At 40.2% G+C, this 20,012-nt stretch overlaps 1 protein-coding gene across 3 annotated transcripts in view; it reads right to left on the reverse strand.

Annotated features, from left to right (window-relative positions):
• Window positions 1–1,437: 1,437 nt before the first annotated feature.
• ccdc88b (coiled-coil domain containing 88B) overlaps window positions 1,438–20,012 on the reverse strand; it is a 231,135-nt gene continuing 212,560 nt past the window's right edge. For all 3 annotated transcript variants that reach the window (XM_061930450.2, XM_061930449.2, XM_072912467.1), the window contains 2 exons: window positions 17,440–17,582; window positions 1,438–2,361 (listed from right to left, as the gene is read on the reverse strand). In XM_061930450.2, coding sequence (XP_061786434.1) covers window positions 2,027–2,361; window positions 17,440–17,582 — 478 coding nt within the window. In that variant the 3' untranslated portion in view covers window positions 1,438–2,026. The remainder of the gene's footprint in view (window positions 2,362–17,439; window positions 17,583–20,012) is intronic.

Below are 20,012 nucleotides of genomic sequence, written 5' to 3' on the forward strand. Positions count from 1 at the left end.
GAAAACGTGATTTAATACTATAGCAAAAAAACAAACAAAAGGGTACAAACAAAAGGCGCGCACAAGGCGGAGAACAAACTAGGCTATGAACTAAAATAGCACAAAGGCTAACTGTTGACAAGAAACAAAAACACTTACTGTGACACGAAGGAACTATGACATGAGTAGAGTGAACAAAAGTAGACAGAGCTACAACGACAAGTATTATGACAGGTAGTAGTGACATCAACAATGACAGGTAGACACTACAATAATCCAGCACTGACTGGAGAGGGAGGCAGGCTTAAATAGCAGCTGGCTGATTGACACCAGGTGTGGCCAGGTGCCAATCAGCCACAGCTGGGGGGAAGCAGCACTCAGGAAATGAAGACAAAATAAAAGCGCTGACAGAAAACTAAGACGAACGCAGAGGAAAAACTAAAACACTGACAAAATAGTTGTTTATTTAGTGTAGAATGTTGTATGTGGGAATGTTTCACACAATAATAATAATAATAATAAATATATATATTTTTGTGGTGTAGAATCTTCAATGTGGGAATGTTTCACACAGTAATAGTAATAATAATAATAAATATATATATTTTTTTGGTGTAGAATCTTCAATGTGGGAATGTTTCACACAATAATAATAATAATAATAATAATAATAATAATAAATAGATGTTTTTTTGGTGTAGAATGTTCTTCGTGGGAATGTTTCACACAATGATAATAATTGGGTTTTTTTTTGGTGTAGAATCTTGTATGTGGGAATGTTTCACATAATAATAATAAATATGTTTTTTTGGTGTAGAATGTTCTTTGTGGAAATGTTTCACACAATAATAATAATAATAATAAATAGTTGTTTTTTGGTGTATAATCTTGTATGTGGGAATGTTTCACACAATAATAATAAATATATATATTTTTGTGGTGTAGAATCTTCAATGTGGGAATGTTTCACACAATAATAATAATAATAATAATAATAATAATAAATAGATGTTTTTTTGGTGTAGAATGTTCTTCGTGGGAATGTTTCACACAATGATAATAATAATTGGGGTTTTTTTTGGTGTAGAATCTTGTATGTGGGAATGTTTCACATAATAATAATAATAAATATGTTTTTTGGTGTAGAATGTTCTTCGTGGAAATGTTTCACACAATAATAATAATAATAGCAAATAGTTGTTTTTTGGTGTAGAATGTTGTATGTGGGAATGTTTCACACAATAATAATAATAATAATAATCATATTAATAAATAGATGTTTTTTTGGTGTAGAATCTTCTATGTGGGAATTCTTCACATAATAATAATAATAATAATAATAATAATAATAATAATAATAATAATAATAATAAATAGATATTTTGGTGTAGAATCTTCAATATGAGAATGTTTCACACAATAATAATAATATTAAATAGATGATATGTTGGTGTAGAATCTTCAATGTGGGAATGCTTCACATAATAATATGTTGTCCTGTTAGTGGCGAGGTTTGGGGGTAAGTCCGTTTTTTTTCCCCCTCTCCTGGTAAATGAACACCTCTAAGAAAGTGAGCTGGCGTAAACAATTTCTATCACATTTTATTTGTATATCTTTACCCCCATAAATGGTGTGTATTACATTCATATGTATGTTCTCTCATGCTTTAAACCAAAATACCCTTTTAAAAAAAATAAACCTGCATGGGAAATGGTAAGATTTACCAAAGTAAACTTTTAGACATTGAAAAGGAATCAAAAAGTGGCTAAATAGCATGCAGGACATTTATATATACCATTAATATATACCACGTATACATACCATTTATATATACCACTTATATATACCATTTATATATTCCATTTATATATACCATTTATATATATATACCATTGACTGTCTAGTGCATGTGCAGGACATTTATATATACGAGTAGAGAGAAACTCATTATAAAATAAATCATTATTGTAAATATTTTCTTCCAAAAGGTCCCATAAATATTTCCTAGTGAGCAAGCATCCTGAGTGAGTCCCCTGCTAGAAAGTCATCATGTTTCCTCCTCAGGGCTGTCCACCGTGACCTCCGCCATCTGAGGGGCGCTCGTCGGCCCACCCGCCCCCTCCCAAAGGACCTGGGGGGCCGAGGAGGGGCCGCTGTGTCCGGAGAGCAGGCGGCTGCGAGGCGGGGTCTTTTGGTCGCCGGGGCTGAAGGACTGAGAAACCCCGCCTACTCTGGTCAAGCCCCAACCGTGGCGGGATCCCAACTTGCGCCGGCCCCTGGCGCCGGAGCGTGGGGCCGCAGTGGTGGGAAGAGAGATGTCTGGTTCCGAGTGCGCCGGAGTTTTTCTCAGAGGACACGGAGAACCCGGAGCACTGCAGGGATCTGCAACATGTACGAATATTAATATTTTTATCAACGACATCTGTCAACTCCTGCTCCAAGACATCTTCCATTGGTGTCAATCATCCCTTGGTTATGATGCTGGCTCATTTCCCATGATGCACTGCTTCTGCATATGTACACAAGCACACTGTATGTTACTGTAGGTGCTGCACGACAACATTAGTTGTGATTGATGGCGTCACATGTGCATTGTAATGCTCACTGCTGGAAATAAAACATTTCAATGCCAAGTTCTGGTTTCTCATTCTCACAAAAATGTCAGACCAAATCAAAGCATTTTTTTCTCCCCACGAGAAATGATTAAAAATCCCGATGAATCTTTTCAAGACAGCCGGTAGTATTGATGGAGAGGACATTTTATGAAGAATAATTATAGTTGAAACACATTTAAATGATGAATGAAATGGAATTCTTTGTTAGTGTACACCAGTAAACAGACTACAAAAGTTTGGCCCCATTAAGCTGTGAGAAAAACATGTTGTGTGTGAAGTGAATTACAGCCGGGTTACCTTACAGGACCCCCAACAACAACAAAAACAACAAAATGAATATGGGCATATTAAAATAAACATAAAAATGCCAATTTTTGATATGCAAAACCAGACCTGGGCAATTGTTTTGACTTGGGGGCCACATTGAGAGAAAACAAATGTGTGTGTGTGTGTGTGTGTGTGTGTGTGTGTGTGTGTGTGTGTGTGTGTGTGTGTGTGTGTGTGTGTGTGTGTGTGTGTGTGTGTGTGTGTGCATCAATCTATATATATATGTATATGTGAATGTATGCATTTATGTATGTATGTGTGTATATATATATATATATATATATACATATCTATATCTATATATTTATCTATATATATACATATATCTACATATATATGTAGATATATGTATATGTGAATGTATGTACGTATACATATACGCATATATAAACGCATATATATATAGATATATATATATTCATATATATACATATATATATATTATATATACTGTATATATATATATATATATATATATATATATATATATATATATATATATATATATATATATATATATATATATATATATATATATATTTAGATGGGAAAAAGGTAAACGCTGGGGAAGGGTTAGTAAAAAAATACAATCTAGACAGCGCTCCTAAGGGGGCCCAGTCATGTGTCTACACGCACATGAATTTGTACATTTTACAGTCTGTTTTAAAGTTTTTACATACATATATATATATATATATATATATATATATATATATATATATATATATATATATATATATATATATATATATATATATATATATACATACAGGTAAAAGCCAGTAAATTAGAATATTTTGAAAAACTTGATTTATTTCAGTAATTGCATTCAAAAGGTGTAACTTGTACATTATATTTATTCATTGCACACAGACTGATGCGTTCAAATGTTTATTTCATTTAATTTTGATGATTTGAAGTGGCAACAAATGAAAATCCAAAATTCCGTGTGTCACAAAATTAGAATATTGTGTAAGGGTTAAATTTTGAAGACACCTGGTGCCACAAACTAATCAGCTGATTAACTCAAAACACCTGCAAAGGGCTTTAAATGGTCTCTCAGTCCAGTTCTGAAGCCTACACAAACATGGGGAAGACTTCAGATTTGACAGCTGTCCAAAAGGCAACCATCGACACATTGCACAAGGAGGGAAAGACACAAAATGTTATTGCTGAAGAGGCTGGCTGTTCTCAGAGCTCTGTGTCCAAACACATTAATGGAGAGGCAAAGGGAAGGAAAAACTGTGGTCAGAAAAAGTGTACAAGCGATAGGGATCACAGCGCCCTGGTCAAGATTGTGAAAAAAAAACAATTCAAAAATGTGAGGGAGATTCAGAAGGAGTGGACAGCTGCTGGAGTCAGTGCTTCAAGATCCACCACCAAGAGACGCTTGAAAGACATGGGTTTCAACTGCCGCATACCTCGTGTCAAGCCACTGTTGACCAAGAAACAGCGCGAAAAGCGTCTCACCTGGGCTAAGGAAAAAAAGAGCTGGACTGCTGCTGAGTGGTCCAAAGTCATGTTTTCTGACGAAAGCAAATTTTGCATTTCCTTTGGAAATCGAGGTCCCAGAGTCTGGAGGAAGACAGGAGAGGCACATGATCCACGTTGCCTGAAGTCTAGTGTAAAGTTTCCACCATCAGTGATGGTTTGGGGTGCCATGTCATCTGTTTGTGTCGGTCCACTCTGTTTCCTGAGATCCAGGGTCAACGCAGCCGTCTACCAGCAAGTTTTAGAGCACTTCATGCTTCCTGCTGCTGACCTGCTCTATGGAGATGGAGATTTCAAGTTCCAACAGGACTTGGCACCTGCACACAGCGCAAAATCTACCCGTGCCTGGTTTACGGACCATGGTATTTCTGTTCTAAATTGGCCCGCCAACTCCCCTGACCTTAGCCCCATAGAAAATATGTGGGGTATTGTGAAAGGGAAGATGCAGAATGCCAGACCCAAAAACGCAGAAGAGTTGAAGGCCACTATCAGAGCAACCTGGCCTCTCATAACACCTGAGCAGTGCCAGAAACTCATCGACTCCATGCCACGCCGCATTAACGCAGTAATTGAGGCAAAAGGAGCTCCAACCAAGTATTGAGTATTGTACATGCTCATATTTTTCATTTTCATACTTTTCAGTTGGCCAACATTTCTAAAAATCCCTTTTTTGTATTAGCCTTAAGTAATATTAAAATTTTGTGACACACGGAATTTTGGATTTTCATTTGTTGCCACTTCAAATCATCAAAATTAAATGAAATAAACATTTGAATGCATCAGTCTGTGTGCAATGAATAAATATAATGTACAAGTTACACCTTTTGAATGCAATTACTGAAATAAATCTAGTTTTTCAAAATATTCTAATTTACTGGCTTTTACCTGTATATATGTGTATATATATATATATATATATATATATATATATATATATATATATATATATATATATATATATATATATATATATATATATGTATGTATGTGTGTATATATATATATATATATATATATATATATATATATATATATATATATATATATATATATATATACACATATATATACATATATACATATATATATATATACATATACATATACACACACACACACATATACATATATATATATATATATATACACACACACATATATATATATATATATATATGCCTCTCATCATTGCCTGCGAGAGGCAATGATGAGAGATATAGCAGATTAGTCTCGCTTAACAAGTGGCTGGCTAGCTTCTGTAGACAACAGGGACTAACGTTTATTGATAATTGGCCCTCTTTCTGGGGCAAACCAGGCTTGCTGATGAGGGACGGCCTTCATTCTAACCAGGAAGGCGCCATCATCCTGTCTAAGAATATAGACTACTGTTTAAGTCACATTTGACTAACTACACTAGAGCAAGCCCGGTCACAGGCAATTACAGAGCCTGCTAGTCCGGGTGAGGAGTCAGTTAAGCTAGAACTAGCCAGCGCCAGGCTGGATAATTCCTGTACGCATAGCAATTTTCTTAGAATAACACACAACTCACATAATGTGTTTTCTGTTGTGAATGTGTCCGGGGTAGATATGCATTCTACTGAGGTGGCAAATCATGATGCGTTCAGTCGATCGCAGCATCAAGCAAACAATCTGAAAATTCCCGTCGTATCAATTCCTAGATATGGTCGAAACTATTTAAAGTGCACTACGTATAATAAACGCAACATTATTAATATTTCTACTACGGATAATTTAAACAAAAACTCGTCAAAACAGCCCAATACTTATAATATGGGCTTTTTAAACATAAGATCATTGTCTCCCAAAACGTTATTAGTTAATGAGGTCATTAGAGACAACAATCTTAACGTCATTGGTCTTAGCGAAACCTGGCTCAAACCAGACGAATTTTTTGCGCTAAATGAGGCATCTCCTCCTAACTATACGAATGCGCATATTGCCCGTCCCCTTAAAAGGGGTGGGGGGGTCGCATTAATATACAATGAAAACTTTAACCTTACCCCTAACCTAAATAATAAATACAAATCGTTTGAGGTGCTTACTATGAGGTCTGTCGCACCGCTGCCTCTCGATATGGCTGTTATCTACCGCCCCCCAGGGCCCTACTCGGACTTTATTAATGAATTCTCAGAGTTCGTTGCTGATTTAGTGACGCACGCAGACAATATAATCATAATGGGGGACTTTAATATCCATATGAATACCCCATCGGACCCTCAGTGCGTGGCGCTCCAGGCTATAATTGATAGCTGTGGTCTTACACAAATAATAAATGAACCTACGCATCGCAACGGCAATACGATAGATCTAGTGCTGGTCAGGGGTGTCACCACCTCCAAAGTTATGGTACTCCCGTATACTAAAGTAATGTCCGATCATTACCTTATAAAATTCGAAGTTCTGACTCATTGTCAACAAACTAATAATAATAATAACTGCTATAGCAGCCGCAACATTAATGCCGCCACAACGATGACTCTTGCTGACCTACTGCCTTCGGTAATGGCACCATTCCCAAATTATGTCGGCTCTATTGATAACCTCACTAACAACTTTGACAATGCCCTGCGCAAAACCATTGATAGCATAGCACCGCTAAAACAAAAAAGGGCCCCTAAAAGGCGCACCCCATGGTTTACAGAGGAAACCAGAGCTCATAAATTATCATGTAGAAAGTTGGAACGCAAATGGCGCGCGACCAAGCTTGAGGTTTTCCATCAAGCATGGAGTGATAGTTTAATATCGTATAAACGCATGCTTACCTTAGCTAAAGCTAAATATTACTCAAATCTCATCCGCCTCAACAAAAACGACCCTAAATTTTTGTTTAGTACAGTAGCATCGCTAACCCAACAAGGGACTCCTCCCAATAGCTCCACCCACTCGGCAGATGACTTTATGAATTTCTTTAATAAGAAAATTGAACTCATTAGAAAGGAGATTAAAGACAACGCATCCCAGCTACAACTGGGTTCTATGAACACAGATACAACTGTATCTACGACGGATACTGCAATACAAAATAGTCTCTCTCTTTTTGATGAAATAACATTAGAGGAACTATTACAGCGTGTAAGTGGGATAAAACAAACAACATGTTTACTTGACCCACTTCCTGGGAAACTTATCAAGGAGCTTTTTGTATTATTAGGTCCATCAGTGCTAAATATTATAAACTTATCACTTTCCTCTGGCACTGTTCCCCTAGCATTCAAGAAAGCGGTTATTCATCCTCTGCTCAAAAGACCTAACCTTGATCCTGACCTCATGGTAAACTACCGACCGGTGTCCCACCTTCCCTTTATTTCGAAAATCCTCGAAAAAATTGTCGCACAGCAACTAAATGAACACTTAGTGTCTAACAATCTCTGTGAACCTTTTCAATCCGGTTTCAGGGCAAATCACTCTACGGAGACAGCCCTCGCAAAAATGACTAATGATCTACTGCTGACGATGGATTCTGATGCGTCATCTATGTTGCTGCTTCTTGATCTTAGCGCTGCTTTCGATACCGTCGATCATAATATTTTATTAGAGCGTATCAAAACACGTATTGGTATGTCAGACTTAGCCTTGTCGTGGTTTAACTCTTATCTTACTGACAGGATGCAATGCGTCTCCCATAATAATGTGACCTCTGACTATGTTAAGGTAACGTGCGGAGTTCCTCAGGGTTCGGTTCTTGGCCCTGCACTCTTTAGTATTTACATGCTGCCGCTAGGCGATATCATACGCAAATACGGTGTTAGCTTTCACTGTTATGCTGATGACACCCAACTCTACATGCCCCTAAAGCTGACCAACACGCCGGATTGTAGTCAGCTGGAGGCGTGTCTTAATGAAATTAAACATTGGATGTCCGCTAACTTCTTGCAACTCAACGCCAAGAAAACGGAAATGCTGATTATCGGTCCTGCTAAACACCGACATTTATTTAATAATACCACCTTAACATTTGACAACCAAACAATTACACAAGGCGAATCAGTAAAGAATCTGGGTATTATCTTCGACCCAACTCTCTCCTTTGAATCACACATTAAGAGTGTCACTAAAACGGCCTTCTTTCATCTCCGTAATATCGCTAAAATTCGTTCTATTTTATCCACTAGCGACGCTGAGATCATTATTCATGCGTTCGTTACGTCTCGTCTCGACTACTGTAACGTATTATTTTCGGGTCTCCCTATGTCTAGCATTAAAAAATTACAGTTGGTACAAAATGCGGCTGCTAGACTTTTGACAAGAACAAGAAAGTTTGATCATATTACGCCTATACTGGCTCACCTGCACTGGCTTCCTGTGCACTTAAGATGTGACTTTAAGGTTTTACTACTTACGTATAAAATACTACACGGTCTAGCTCCGTCCTATCTTGTCGATTGTATTGTACCATATGTCCCGGCAAGAAATCTGCGTTCAAAGAACTCCGGCTTATTAGTGATTCCCAGAGCCCAAAAAAAGTCTGCGGGCTATAGAGCGTTTTCTATTCGGGCTCCAGTACTATGGAATGCCCTCCCGGTAACAATTAGAGATGCTACCTCAGTAGAAGCATTTAAGTCCCATCTTAAAACTCATTTGTATACTCTAGCCTTTAAATAGCCCCCCTGTTGGACCAGTTGATCTGCCGTTTCTTTTCTTTTCTCCTCTGCTCCCCTTTTCCTTGAGGGGGGGGGGGCACAGGTCCGGTGGCCATGGATGAAGTGCTGGCTGTCCAGAGTCGGGACCCGGGGTGGACCGCTCGCCTGTGCATCGGCTGGGAACATCTCTACGCTGCTGACCCGTCTCCGCTCGGGATGGTCTCCTGCTGGCCCCACTATGGACTGGACTCTTACTATTATGTTGGATCCACTATGGACTGGACTCTCACAATATTATGTCAGACCCACTCGACATCCATTGCTTTCGGTCTCCCCTAGAGGGGGGGGGTTACCCACATATGCGGTCCTCTCCAAGGTTTCTCATAGTCATTCACATCGACGTCCCACTGGGGTGAGTTTTTCCTTGCCCGTATGTGGGCTTTGTACCGAGGATGTCGTTGTGGCTTGTGCAGCCCTTTGAGACACTTGTGATTTAGGGCTATATAAATAAAGATTGATTGATTGATTGATTGATATACATATACATATATACACACACACACACACATATACATATATATATATATATATACACACACACATATATATATATATATATATATATATATATATACATATACATATACATATATATATATGTGTATATATATATATGTGTATATATATATATATATATATATATATATATATATATATATATATATATATATATATGTATATATGTATATGTATATATATATATGTATATATGTACATACATATATATATATATATATATATATATATATATATATATATATATATATATATATATATATATATATATATATATATATATAAAGATGGGAAAAAGGTAAATACTGGGGAAGGATGAGTAAAAAAATACAATCTAGACTGGGCTTCTAAGGGGGCCCAGTCTGAAGTGGGAAAAAACCTCCATAGCAAAGCACATAGTGGGGGGCCATGGTGGCAAGCCGCAGCTCTCAGGCGCTGACCATCCTTCCATCACCTCTATGGGATTTGCATGGAGGGCGTTGGATTGGGGGTAGATTGCATGGAATCATTTGGTATCTGGGTTGCCATGGAGATGATTCCAGGGAGGCTGCAGACATAGACTCCAAATGGACTAAAAAGATGTAATTGCATCACAAGGCTGAGTTTGGGGAGGCCCTCAGAGGATCAGTGAGTGCACTTCTCCTTAAACCGGCGGCGTAAGACAATCGTACACAAGTTGTCTGCGGGGGCGAAGATGAAAGCTAATAATAAATCATCAGAGGTTTATTTACACAAAACCTTCTCAGCTCATCAGAGGCAGACTTAACTGCAGCGTTTAGAGCCTTCCGGGCCTTCGCTGCCGCCCGCTGGACGGCCGCCAGTTCAGATAAAGTTGATCAGCCAGGAGACTAAACGCATCTCTTTACTTTGTTTTATTCTCTTCCATCAAGGTTTTACGCTGAACATTTTGATATTGATCAGTGATATCGACCAAAATGATCACATGTATCAACTGTTGATGTTTGTTGCGTGCTATTTGACAGTGTCGAACAGCGTTTAAACCACTTCCTTATTCTCTTGAATTGTTTTAATTAAAACCAATACATTAATACAGCATAAGTAAACACAAGTAAAATCTGCTATCTGCTACTCATTTCAATCTTTTTTGGTTTTTCACTCAAAGTCATGAACAAAAACAGGATCAGCACATCTCTGACATTACTAGTAAAAGTGTGCGTAACAGGGTTGTACGGTATACCTGTACTAGTATAGTACTGCGATACTAATGAATCATTGTGAGGGGGCGTGGCCTGCAGACCTGCAGCGAAGCGCGGTGTGCCAGGACCGGCTTCGAGATCAGCGACAGGTGCGTAGATGGCCCACCTGGGCCTGATTATCTAATGGTAAATGGTAAATGGGTTGTACAAACCCTGTTTCAATATGAGTTGGGAAATTGTGTTAGATGTAAATGTAAACGGAATACAATGATTAGCAAATCATTTTCAACCCATATTCAGTTGAATGCACTACAAAGACAACATATTTGATGTTCAAACTCATAAACTTTATATTTTTTTTGCAAATAATAATAAACTTAGAATTTCATGGCTGCAACACGTGCCAAAGTAGTTGGGAAAGGGCATGTTCACCACTGTGTTACATGACTCAGTAAACGTTTGGGAACTGAGGAGACACATTTTTTAAGCTTCTCAGGTGGAATTCTTTCCCATTCTTGCTTGATGTACAGCTTAAGTTGTTCAACAGTCCGGGGGTCTCCGTTGTGCTATTTTAGGCTTCATAATGCGCCACACATTTTCAATGGGAGACAGGTCTGGACTACAGGCAGGCCAGTCTAGTACCCGCACTCTTTTACTATGAAGCCACGTTGATGTAACACGTGGCTTGGCATTGTCTTGCTGAAATAAGCAGGGGCGTCCATGGTAACGTTGCTTGGATGGCAACATATGTTGCTCCAAAACCTGTATGTACCTTTCAGCATTAATGGCGCCTTCACAGATGTGTAAGTTACCCATGTCTTGGGCACTAATACACCCCCATACCATCACAGATGCTGGCTTTAACACTTTGCACCTATAACAATCCGGATGGTTCTTTTCCTCTTTGGTCCGGAGGACACAATGTCCACAGTTTCCAAAAACAATTTGAAATGTGGACTCGTCAGACCACAGAACACTTTTCCACTTTGCATCAGTCCATCTTAGATGAGTTCAGGGCCAGCGAAGCCGACGGCGTTTCTGGGTGTTGTTGAGAAACGGTTTTCGCCTTATATAGGAGAGTTTTAACTTGCACTTACAGATGTAGCGACCAACTGTAGTTACTGACAGTGGGTTTCTGAAGTGTTCCTGAGCCCATGTGGTGATATCCTTTACACACTGATGTCGCTTGTTGATGCAGTACAGCCTGAGGGATCGAAGGTCACGGGCTTAGCTGCTTACGTGCAGTGATTTCTCCAGATTCTCTGAACCCTTTGATGATATTACGGACCGTAGATGGTGAAATCCCTAAATTCCTTGCAACAGCTGGTTGAGAAAGGCTTTTCTTAAACTGTTCAACAATTTGCTCACACATTTGTTGACAAAGTGGGGACCCTCGCCCCATCCTTGTTTGTGAATGACTGAGCATTTCATGGATTCTACTTTTATACCCAATCATGGCACCCACCTGTTCCCAATTTGCCTGTTCACCTGTGGGATGTTCCAAATAAGTGTTTGATGAGCATTCCTCAACTTTATCAGTATTTATTGCCACCTTTCCCAACTTCTTTGTCACGTGTTGCTGGCATCAAATTCTAAAGTTAATGATTATTTGCGGAAAAAAAAAAAAGTTTGAACATCAAATATGTTGTCTTTCTAGCATATTCAACTGAATATGGGTTGAAAATGATTTGCAAATCATTGCATTCCGTTTATATTTACATCTAACACAATTTCCCAACTCATATGGAAACAGGGTTTGTACTTGTATAGCGCTTTTCTACCTTTCTAAGGAACTCAAAGCACTTTGACACTATTTCCACATTCACCCATTCACACACAAGTGAAGTGTCTTGCTCAAGGACACGACGGACGTGACTTGGATGGTAGAAGGTGGGGATTGAACCAGGAACCCTCAGATTGCTGGCACGGCCACTCTCCCAATTTCGCCACGCCGTCCCTAATCACCTGTCGCTCTGTTAAAAGGCAGCAGCCGGGGAGGAGAGTTGAGTTGGTGGTGGAGCGAGAGCGAGACAAACGACACTGGAGAGAAACCATTCGTGTGCTCAACTGCTAGACAAGACAACTGCTGAAAAGCACCTCTAAAGACTTGTTGTCAACCTGAAAGAGCCTGGCATGTCGGTAATCGGTGGTCCGAAGAACCCGGAAGTGCAAGACTTCCACAATCATATTCGGTACTATACCGCCCCTAAAAAGTACCGGTCACCCAACCCCCCCTGTCGTCGTCACGTGGTGACATTGCTGGTTCTTTGAGCAGAGGAGCATGTTCGGCAGCGCACACACACACAGAGTACTTACAAGCAGACACAGGGTGTAGACAGAAAAGGGAGAATGAACGCATTTTGGTGTAAAAAGTAAAAATAAAGGTGAAGTTATAACACTGAAACGCCCTCAGGAAGAGGTGCTTTAAGACATGGTTCGCTAGCTAGCTAGCGGCTAACGTCCATCCGCAGTGTTTGAGCTACTTCTAAATCACTAATCCTGGCCTCCATGGCGACAAATAAAGTACGTTTCTTACAAGTAGCATTATCACTGGAGGACGAGGAATAGCGAAACATGCTTTTGTGTTAGCGTGCGGTCACTAGGGATGATGTTTGATAAGAAATTATCAAGTTTGAGCCCATTATCGAATCCTCTTATCGAACCGATTCCTTAGTGATTCTCTTATCGAATCCAGATTGTCAGGACTTGATCTTGGGAGTTTGCTTTTCCGGGATGCAACGGAAAGTTGGCACGGGCGAGACGGGAACCAAGGTACATGATTTATTTATTAAAAAAAGATCAAACAAAAAGCGCGCACAATGGCGGAGAATAAGCTATGAAACCAAAAGACTATAGCAAAAAAGTACAAATGAAAAGCACGCACAGTGGCGGAAACTATGAACAATTAAACAAAACATTAACTGTGGCTTGAGAAACAAAAACTTACTTGGCATGGAACCGGCATGAAAAAAGAGCAGCAAGGATCATAAGGGTGTGCAGAAGCATATATGGGGTGCGAGGTCGTCAGAAAGACAAACTGAAAAACACTGAACTTAAATACTATGGACATGATTAGTGAAAGCAGGTGCGTGACTCAAAACGTGAAACAGGTGCGTGACGTGACAGGCGAAAACCAATGGTTGCTATGGTGACCAGACAAGGGAGTGAAAAAGACAGAAACTAAACAAAACATGACTTAAAACAAAACATGATAATACAGACATGACAGAGCCCCTCCCTTAAGGGAAGATACCAGATGTCCAAGAAAAAACTTAACAAAAGTCATGGGAGGGCGGGAGGGGGACATGGCGGTGGGTCGCCAGCCCAAGTGGCCCCGAATCCACCGAGGCAAAGTCAAGTGGCGGCGGCGAGTGGAACGCCGCTGCAGCAGGCGAGGCGGGCGCCCAGGGATTGGCCACATTCGTGGCCGACTGGGAGGTGGGCGCACTTGGCGTGGCGGGCGACCAGGTAGCGGCCATATCCGTAGCAGACGAGGAGCAGGCGCGTCGTCAACTTGGCAGGCGTGGCAGCTCGGCGTGGCAAGTCAGGCGGCGAAGCTCGGCGTGACGTGTCCAGCGGCGAAGCTCGGCGTGACGCGTCCAGCGGCGAAGCTTGGCGTGACGCGTCCAGCGGCGAAGCTCGCCGTGGGTCTTGGTCTTGGTGTGGGTCTTGGCATGGCGGGTTTTGGTCTTGGTCTTGGTGTGGGTCTTGGTCTTGGCATGGCGGGTCTTGGTCTTGGCCTGGCGAGTCTTGGTCTTGGCATGGCGAGTCTTGGTCTTGGCATGGCGAGTCTTGGTCTTGGCATGGCGAGTCTTGGTCTTGGCATGGCGAGTCTTGGTCTTGGCATGGCGAGTCTTGGTCTTGGCATGGCGAGTCTTGGTCTTGGCATGGCGTGTCTTGGTCTTGGTCTTGGCTTAGCGGGTCTTGGTCTTGGTCTTGGTCTTGGCTTGGCGTGTCTTGGTCTTGGCATGGCGTGTCTTGGTCTTGGCATGGCGTGTCTTGGTCTTGGCATGGCGTGTCTTGGTCTTGGTCTTGGCATGGCGTGTCTTGGTCTTGGCATGGCGTGTCTTGGTCTTGGAATGGCGTGTCTTGGTCTTGGCATGGCGTGTCTTGGTCTTGGCATGGCGTGTCTTGGTCTTGGCATGGCGGGTCTTGGCGTCGAGCTGGTACCGGAGCTTGGCGTCGTGGAGCTGGTACCGGAGCTTGGCGTCGTGGAGCTGGTTCCGGAACTTGGCGTCGTGGAGCTGGTTCCGGAGCTTGGCGTCGTGGAGCTGGTAACGGAGCTTGGCGTCGTGGAGCTGGTACCGGAGCTTGGCGTCGTGGAGCTGGTACCGGAGCTTGGCGTCGTGGAGCTGGTACCGGAGCTTGGCGAGGAACTTGGCGTGGTGGAGCTGGTGCTAGCCTTGGTGCGGCGACAGGTGCTAGCCTTGGTGCAGGTGGAGGTGGCCTAGCTGGGGGTTGCGGCTTGGCAGGTCGGAAGACTGGTGAGGGCGGTCGTGCTGGAGGCTGTGGCTTGACAGGTCGGTAGACTGGTGGTGGCGGCCGTGAGGGAGGCTGTGGCTTGACATGGTGATGCTGAGCCACCCCACCTGAACAATTCCCAGCCCTAGCCCCCCCCTCAAGGGGCGGATACCAGACGCGCTCCCTGCGGTCTGGAACTCTCTGTAGGGGTGGGCAGAGGAGGGCAGAAACTTCCCCATTAAATTGTCCAAATTATCTTTCTTGTGCCTGGGATTGAGTGGGTGAAAAAAAAAATGTTTTGTGTCTTGGGTGTGGCTTGAGTCCTGGGGAGTGGGGAATCAAAAGAAAAAGCGTTGAAAAAAAAATCCTGGGCTGTGATGTCATCTTGGGGAAGCCGGTCAGACTGTTGCTTGCTTCCGCCCGGAGGGGGCGGGGCTTGTGGGAGCGGCGTGTCCCGCTGGCTCGCGGATGTCCTTCCTGGCGTCCCTCGCCTTTGGCGGCGCTTCCGTGGCTGAGGTGACGCTGTGTCGTCCTGGGACCAAATGAAGTCTCTATACTCCATGGAGGAGTAGCGCCGCGTTTCCTCCTCCATCGCGCACAGGACCGCCCAAGAAGCCTCGTCGAAAGTGTCCAACTCGGCCAACTTAGGTGCGGAAAAGCGGGTCTGCTGACGACCTACTGTCAGGACTTGATCTTGGGAGTTTGCTTTTCCGGGATGCAACGGAAAGTTGGCACGGGCGAGACGGGAACCAAGGTACATGATTTATTTATTAAAAAAAGATCAAACAAAAAGCGCGCACAATGGCGGAAAATAAGCTATGAAACCAAAAGACTATAGCAAAAAAGTACAAATGAAAAGCACGCACAGTGGTGGAAACTATGAACAATTAAACAAAACATTAACTGTGGCTTGAGAAACAAAAACTTACTTGGCATGGAACCGGCATGAAAAAGGAGCAGCAAGGATCATAAGGGTGTGCAGAAGCATATATGTGGTGCGAGGTCGTCAGAAAGACAAACTGAAAAACACTGAACTTAAATACTATGGACATGATTAGTGACAGCAGGTGCGTGACTCAAAACGTGAAACAGGTGCGTGACGTGACAGGCGAAAACCAATGGTTGCTATGGTGACCAGACAAGGGAGTGAAAAAGACAGAAACTAAACAAAACATGACTTAAAACAAAACATGATAATACAGACTTGACACAGATAGGTTGTTGTATACGGAAAAAAACACAATATTTGGTTTAACAAAAGCTCACTTTTATTTTATAAGAAAAAAATGAATAGATATTGACTGTTACCCCCCTAAAAAAATAAAATAAAATAAATAAATATTGACTGTTGTTACCCCCCTAAAAAAATAAAAAAAATAAAAATAAATATTGACTGTTGTCACCCATAGTATGGTATTTTATTTTATTTTTTGTCATAAAGAAATACAATCATGTGTGCTTACGGACTGTACCCCTGCAGACTGTATTGATCTATATTGATATATAATGTAGGAACCAGAAATATTAATAACAGAAAGAAACAACCCTTTTGTGCCAATGAGTGTGAATGAGTGTAAATGGGGGAGGGAGTTTTTTTGGGTTGGTGCACTAATTGTAAGTGTATCTTGTGTTTTTTATGTTGATTTAATTTAAAAAAAATAAATAAATAAAAAATTAAATATTTTTTATTTATTTCTTGTGCGGCCCGGTACCAATCGATCCACGGACCGGTACCGGGCCGCGGCCTGGTGGTTGGGGACCACTTGTGTAGGCTACAAGATAACGTTAACGTTATCAGACACATACAAACGTTACCGTTAGCCACTGACTATGCTTAGGTAACGTTAGTGTAGTTAACATTACTACAATCCTGGTTGACATTTGAGGTAACGTTATTTTAGCTTAAAGGCTACGAATGAGCAGATATGGAAATTAATTCGTATTTTTTTGTAAAATGAAGCCATGCCTTGAGGCGTTTTTTTCCGGTCCATTGTTGTTGCTGCTTCTGTATCTGCCGCCTAATGACTGAGCTACATAATTTCCTGGGCCGTGCCACAGGGCATTTCCTGTGGGACGGGATTCGTTCCCAGGGATTCGAATAAAGAACCAACTCTTTTTCTTTACTATAGTAGCCTCGATAACGGGAACCGGTTCTCAACCGGGAGAACCGGTTTCGAACATCATCACTAGCGGTCACACAGCGTGTGTTAGCGTGCGGCTAGCGGCCCTCACCTGGTTTAGGTGTGTCGCAGGTGAAGTGGTGGCCGCCGGCCAGGTTCTCCACGCTGCAGGCGGCCATGACCAGGCGTCCCTCCCGCGCTCCTCCCCGAGGTTTGATGAGCTTCTTCACGCGCTCAGCGATCCAGTTGGACTTCCTGCGAGGCGACAAGAGGGCGCGGTCACTTCCTGTCGTGGCGACAAGCGTCGACGCGGCGTGCGGACACGCCCGCAACGACGCCGTAACAGTCTTCCAAATGACGTGTTGTCGTGGCAACAAACATGTCATCATTTCACTGATCTACAGTGGAACCTGTTTATGTCGACGTAAGCGGTTGTCGACATAACAGCAATCCATTCCTTGCACATTGACTTGTGATTTTTGTTTGTTGACGTCTTTTTCCTCCACTTTTTATTTACTTTCCTTCTGTTTTCAGTCAATATTTCATCCTCCTGTCTAACTATCGCAAATAAACAAAGGTTTGCATTGTGTTGCTTGTTCAGTTCAGGTTAATACTGCTTTTATTTTGAAGCCTGAACAGGAAGTCACAGTGTGACTTAACTCCAGTGAGCCGCTGTGTCGTTTTAATGTTTTATTTGATTGAATTGTTTTTACTTATTTTACTGTTTTTGTAGTGTGAAAATAAACAAAGGTTTGCATTTTGTTGCTTGTTCAGTAGAGGTAATACTGCCTTTATTTTGAAGCCTGGAAAGGAAGTCACAGTGTGACTTAACTCCAGTGATCCGCTGTGTCTATTAATTTTTTTATTTGATTTAATTGATTTGACTTATTTTACCGTTTTTGTTGCGTGAAAATTAAACACAGGTTTCCTTTTTGTTGCGTGTTCAGTCCAGGTTAATGCTGCTTTTATTTTGAAGCCTGAACAGGAAGTCACAGTGTGACTTCACTCAAGTGATCCGCTGTGTCTTTTAATGTTTTTATTTGATTGAATTGTTTTTACTTATTTTACTGTTATTGTTGCGTGAAAATAAACACAATTCCCACATTTCCAGGAATTCGACATAATGTCCCATTGAAAATGAATAACACCATTATGCAAAAATCCACCCATTCAAACCATTCCACTCATCAGGAAAATTCTAACTAACTCCCATTTCCCTAAATTTCCAGGATTTTTTCCGCAATCGTCCACATTTCCTAGCTGAGCATTTCCCAAATGATTCAAATGGTTCCAAAGTTAAGCTACTCTTCGCTAGTGTTACTCAAATTAATAGTAGTAATCATGCTAACATTAGCATGATTACTTAAGTAGTTTTTTTTTAGCTAATTCCGTGAGTATGCACTTTGGAGTCATATATGTTGCTATTTGACACATGCTAACTGTTAGCATGCTAACATTAACTTTTTTTTAGCACATTTTGCAGGCACACCCCTGCGAGTCACATATTTTGTTAATCGACCCATGCTAACTCAGACATATATATTGGTAATTAACGCATGCTAACATTAGCGAGATAGCATTTTCAGCTCATTTTGCAGACATGCACCAAATAATCATATCTTTCACTACTTGACGCTACCTGTTTCGCATGCTAACTGTTAGCATTTCAGTTTGGCTTCTGCTCACAGGCAATTTCTACAGAAATGGCATTTTCTAGTTTATTTGATTGTTTTATCAATTGTTTATTCAAAATGCTTTTAATTCATTAACTTGTGTTGTTGTATAATGTGCAGCACTTTAGAAAATGTTTGTTAATAGTGCTATATAAATAATAATAGTATTAGTGCTATATAAATAATAATAGTAAAAGTGCCATATAAATAATAATGGTAATAGTGCTATATAAATAATAATAGTAATAGTGCTATATAAATAATAATAGTAATAGTGCTACATAAATAATAATAGTAATAGTGCTATATAAATAATTATAGTAATAGTGCTATATAAATAATAATAGTAATAGTGCTATATAAATAATAATAGTAATAGTGCTATATAAATAATTATAGTAACACTGCTATATAAATAATGATAGTAATAGTGCTGTATAAATAATACTAGTAATAGTGCCATATAAATAACAACAGTAACCATGCTATTTAAATAATAATAGTAATAGTGCTATATAAATAATAATAGTAATTGTGCTATATAAAAAATTATAGTAATCGTGCTATATCAATAATAATAGTATGAGTGCTAAATAAATAATAATAGTAACAGTGCTATATAAATAATAATAGTAATAGTGCTATATAAATAATAATAGTAATATTGCTATATAAATAATACTAGTAATAGTGATATATAAATAATAATAGTATTAGTGCTATATAAATAATAATAGTAACAGTGCTATATAAATAATAATGGTAATAGTGCTATATAAATAATAATAGTAATTGTGCTATATAAATAATAATAGAAATAGTGCTGTATAAATAATAATAGTAGTAGTATTATATAAATAATAATAGTAATAGTGCTATATAAATAATAATAGTAATAGTGCTACATAAATATTAATAGTAATAGTGCTATATAAATAATTATAGTAATAGTGCTATATAAATAATGATAGTAATAGTGTTGTATAAATAATACTAGTAATAGTGCCATATA

Source organism: Nerophis lumbriciformis, linkage group LG36 (genome assembly GCF_033978685.3).
Source record: "Nerophis lumbriciformis linkage group LG36, RoL_Nlum_v2.1, whole genome shotgun sequence".
NCBI classification, from domain to species: Eukaryota; Metazoa; Chordata; class Actinopteri; order Syngnathiformes; family Syngnathidae; genus Nerophis; species Nerophis lumbriciformis.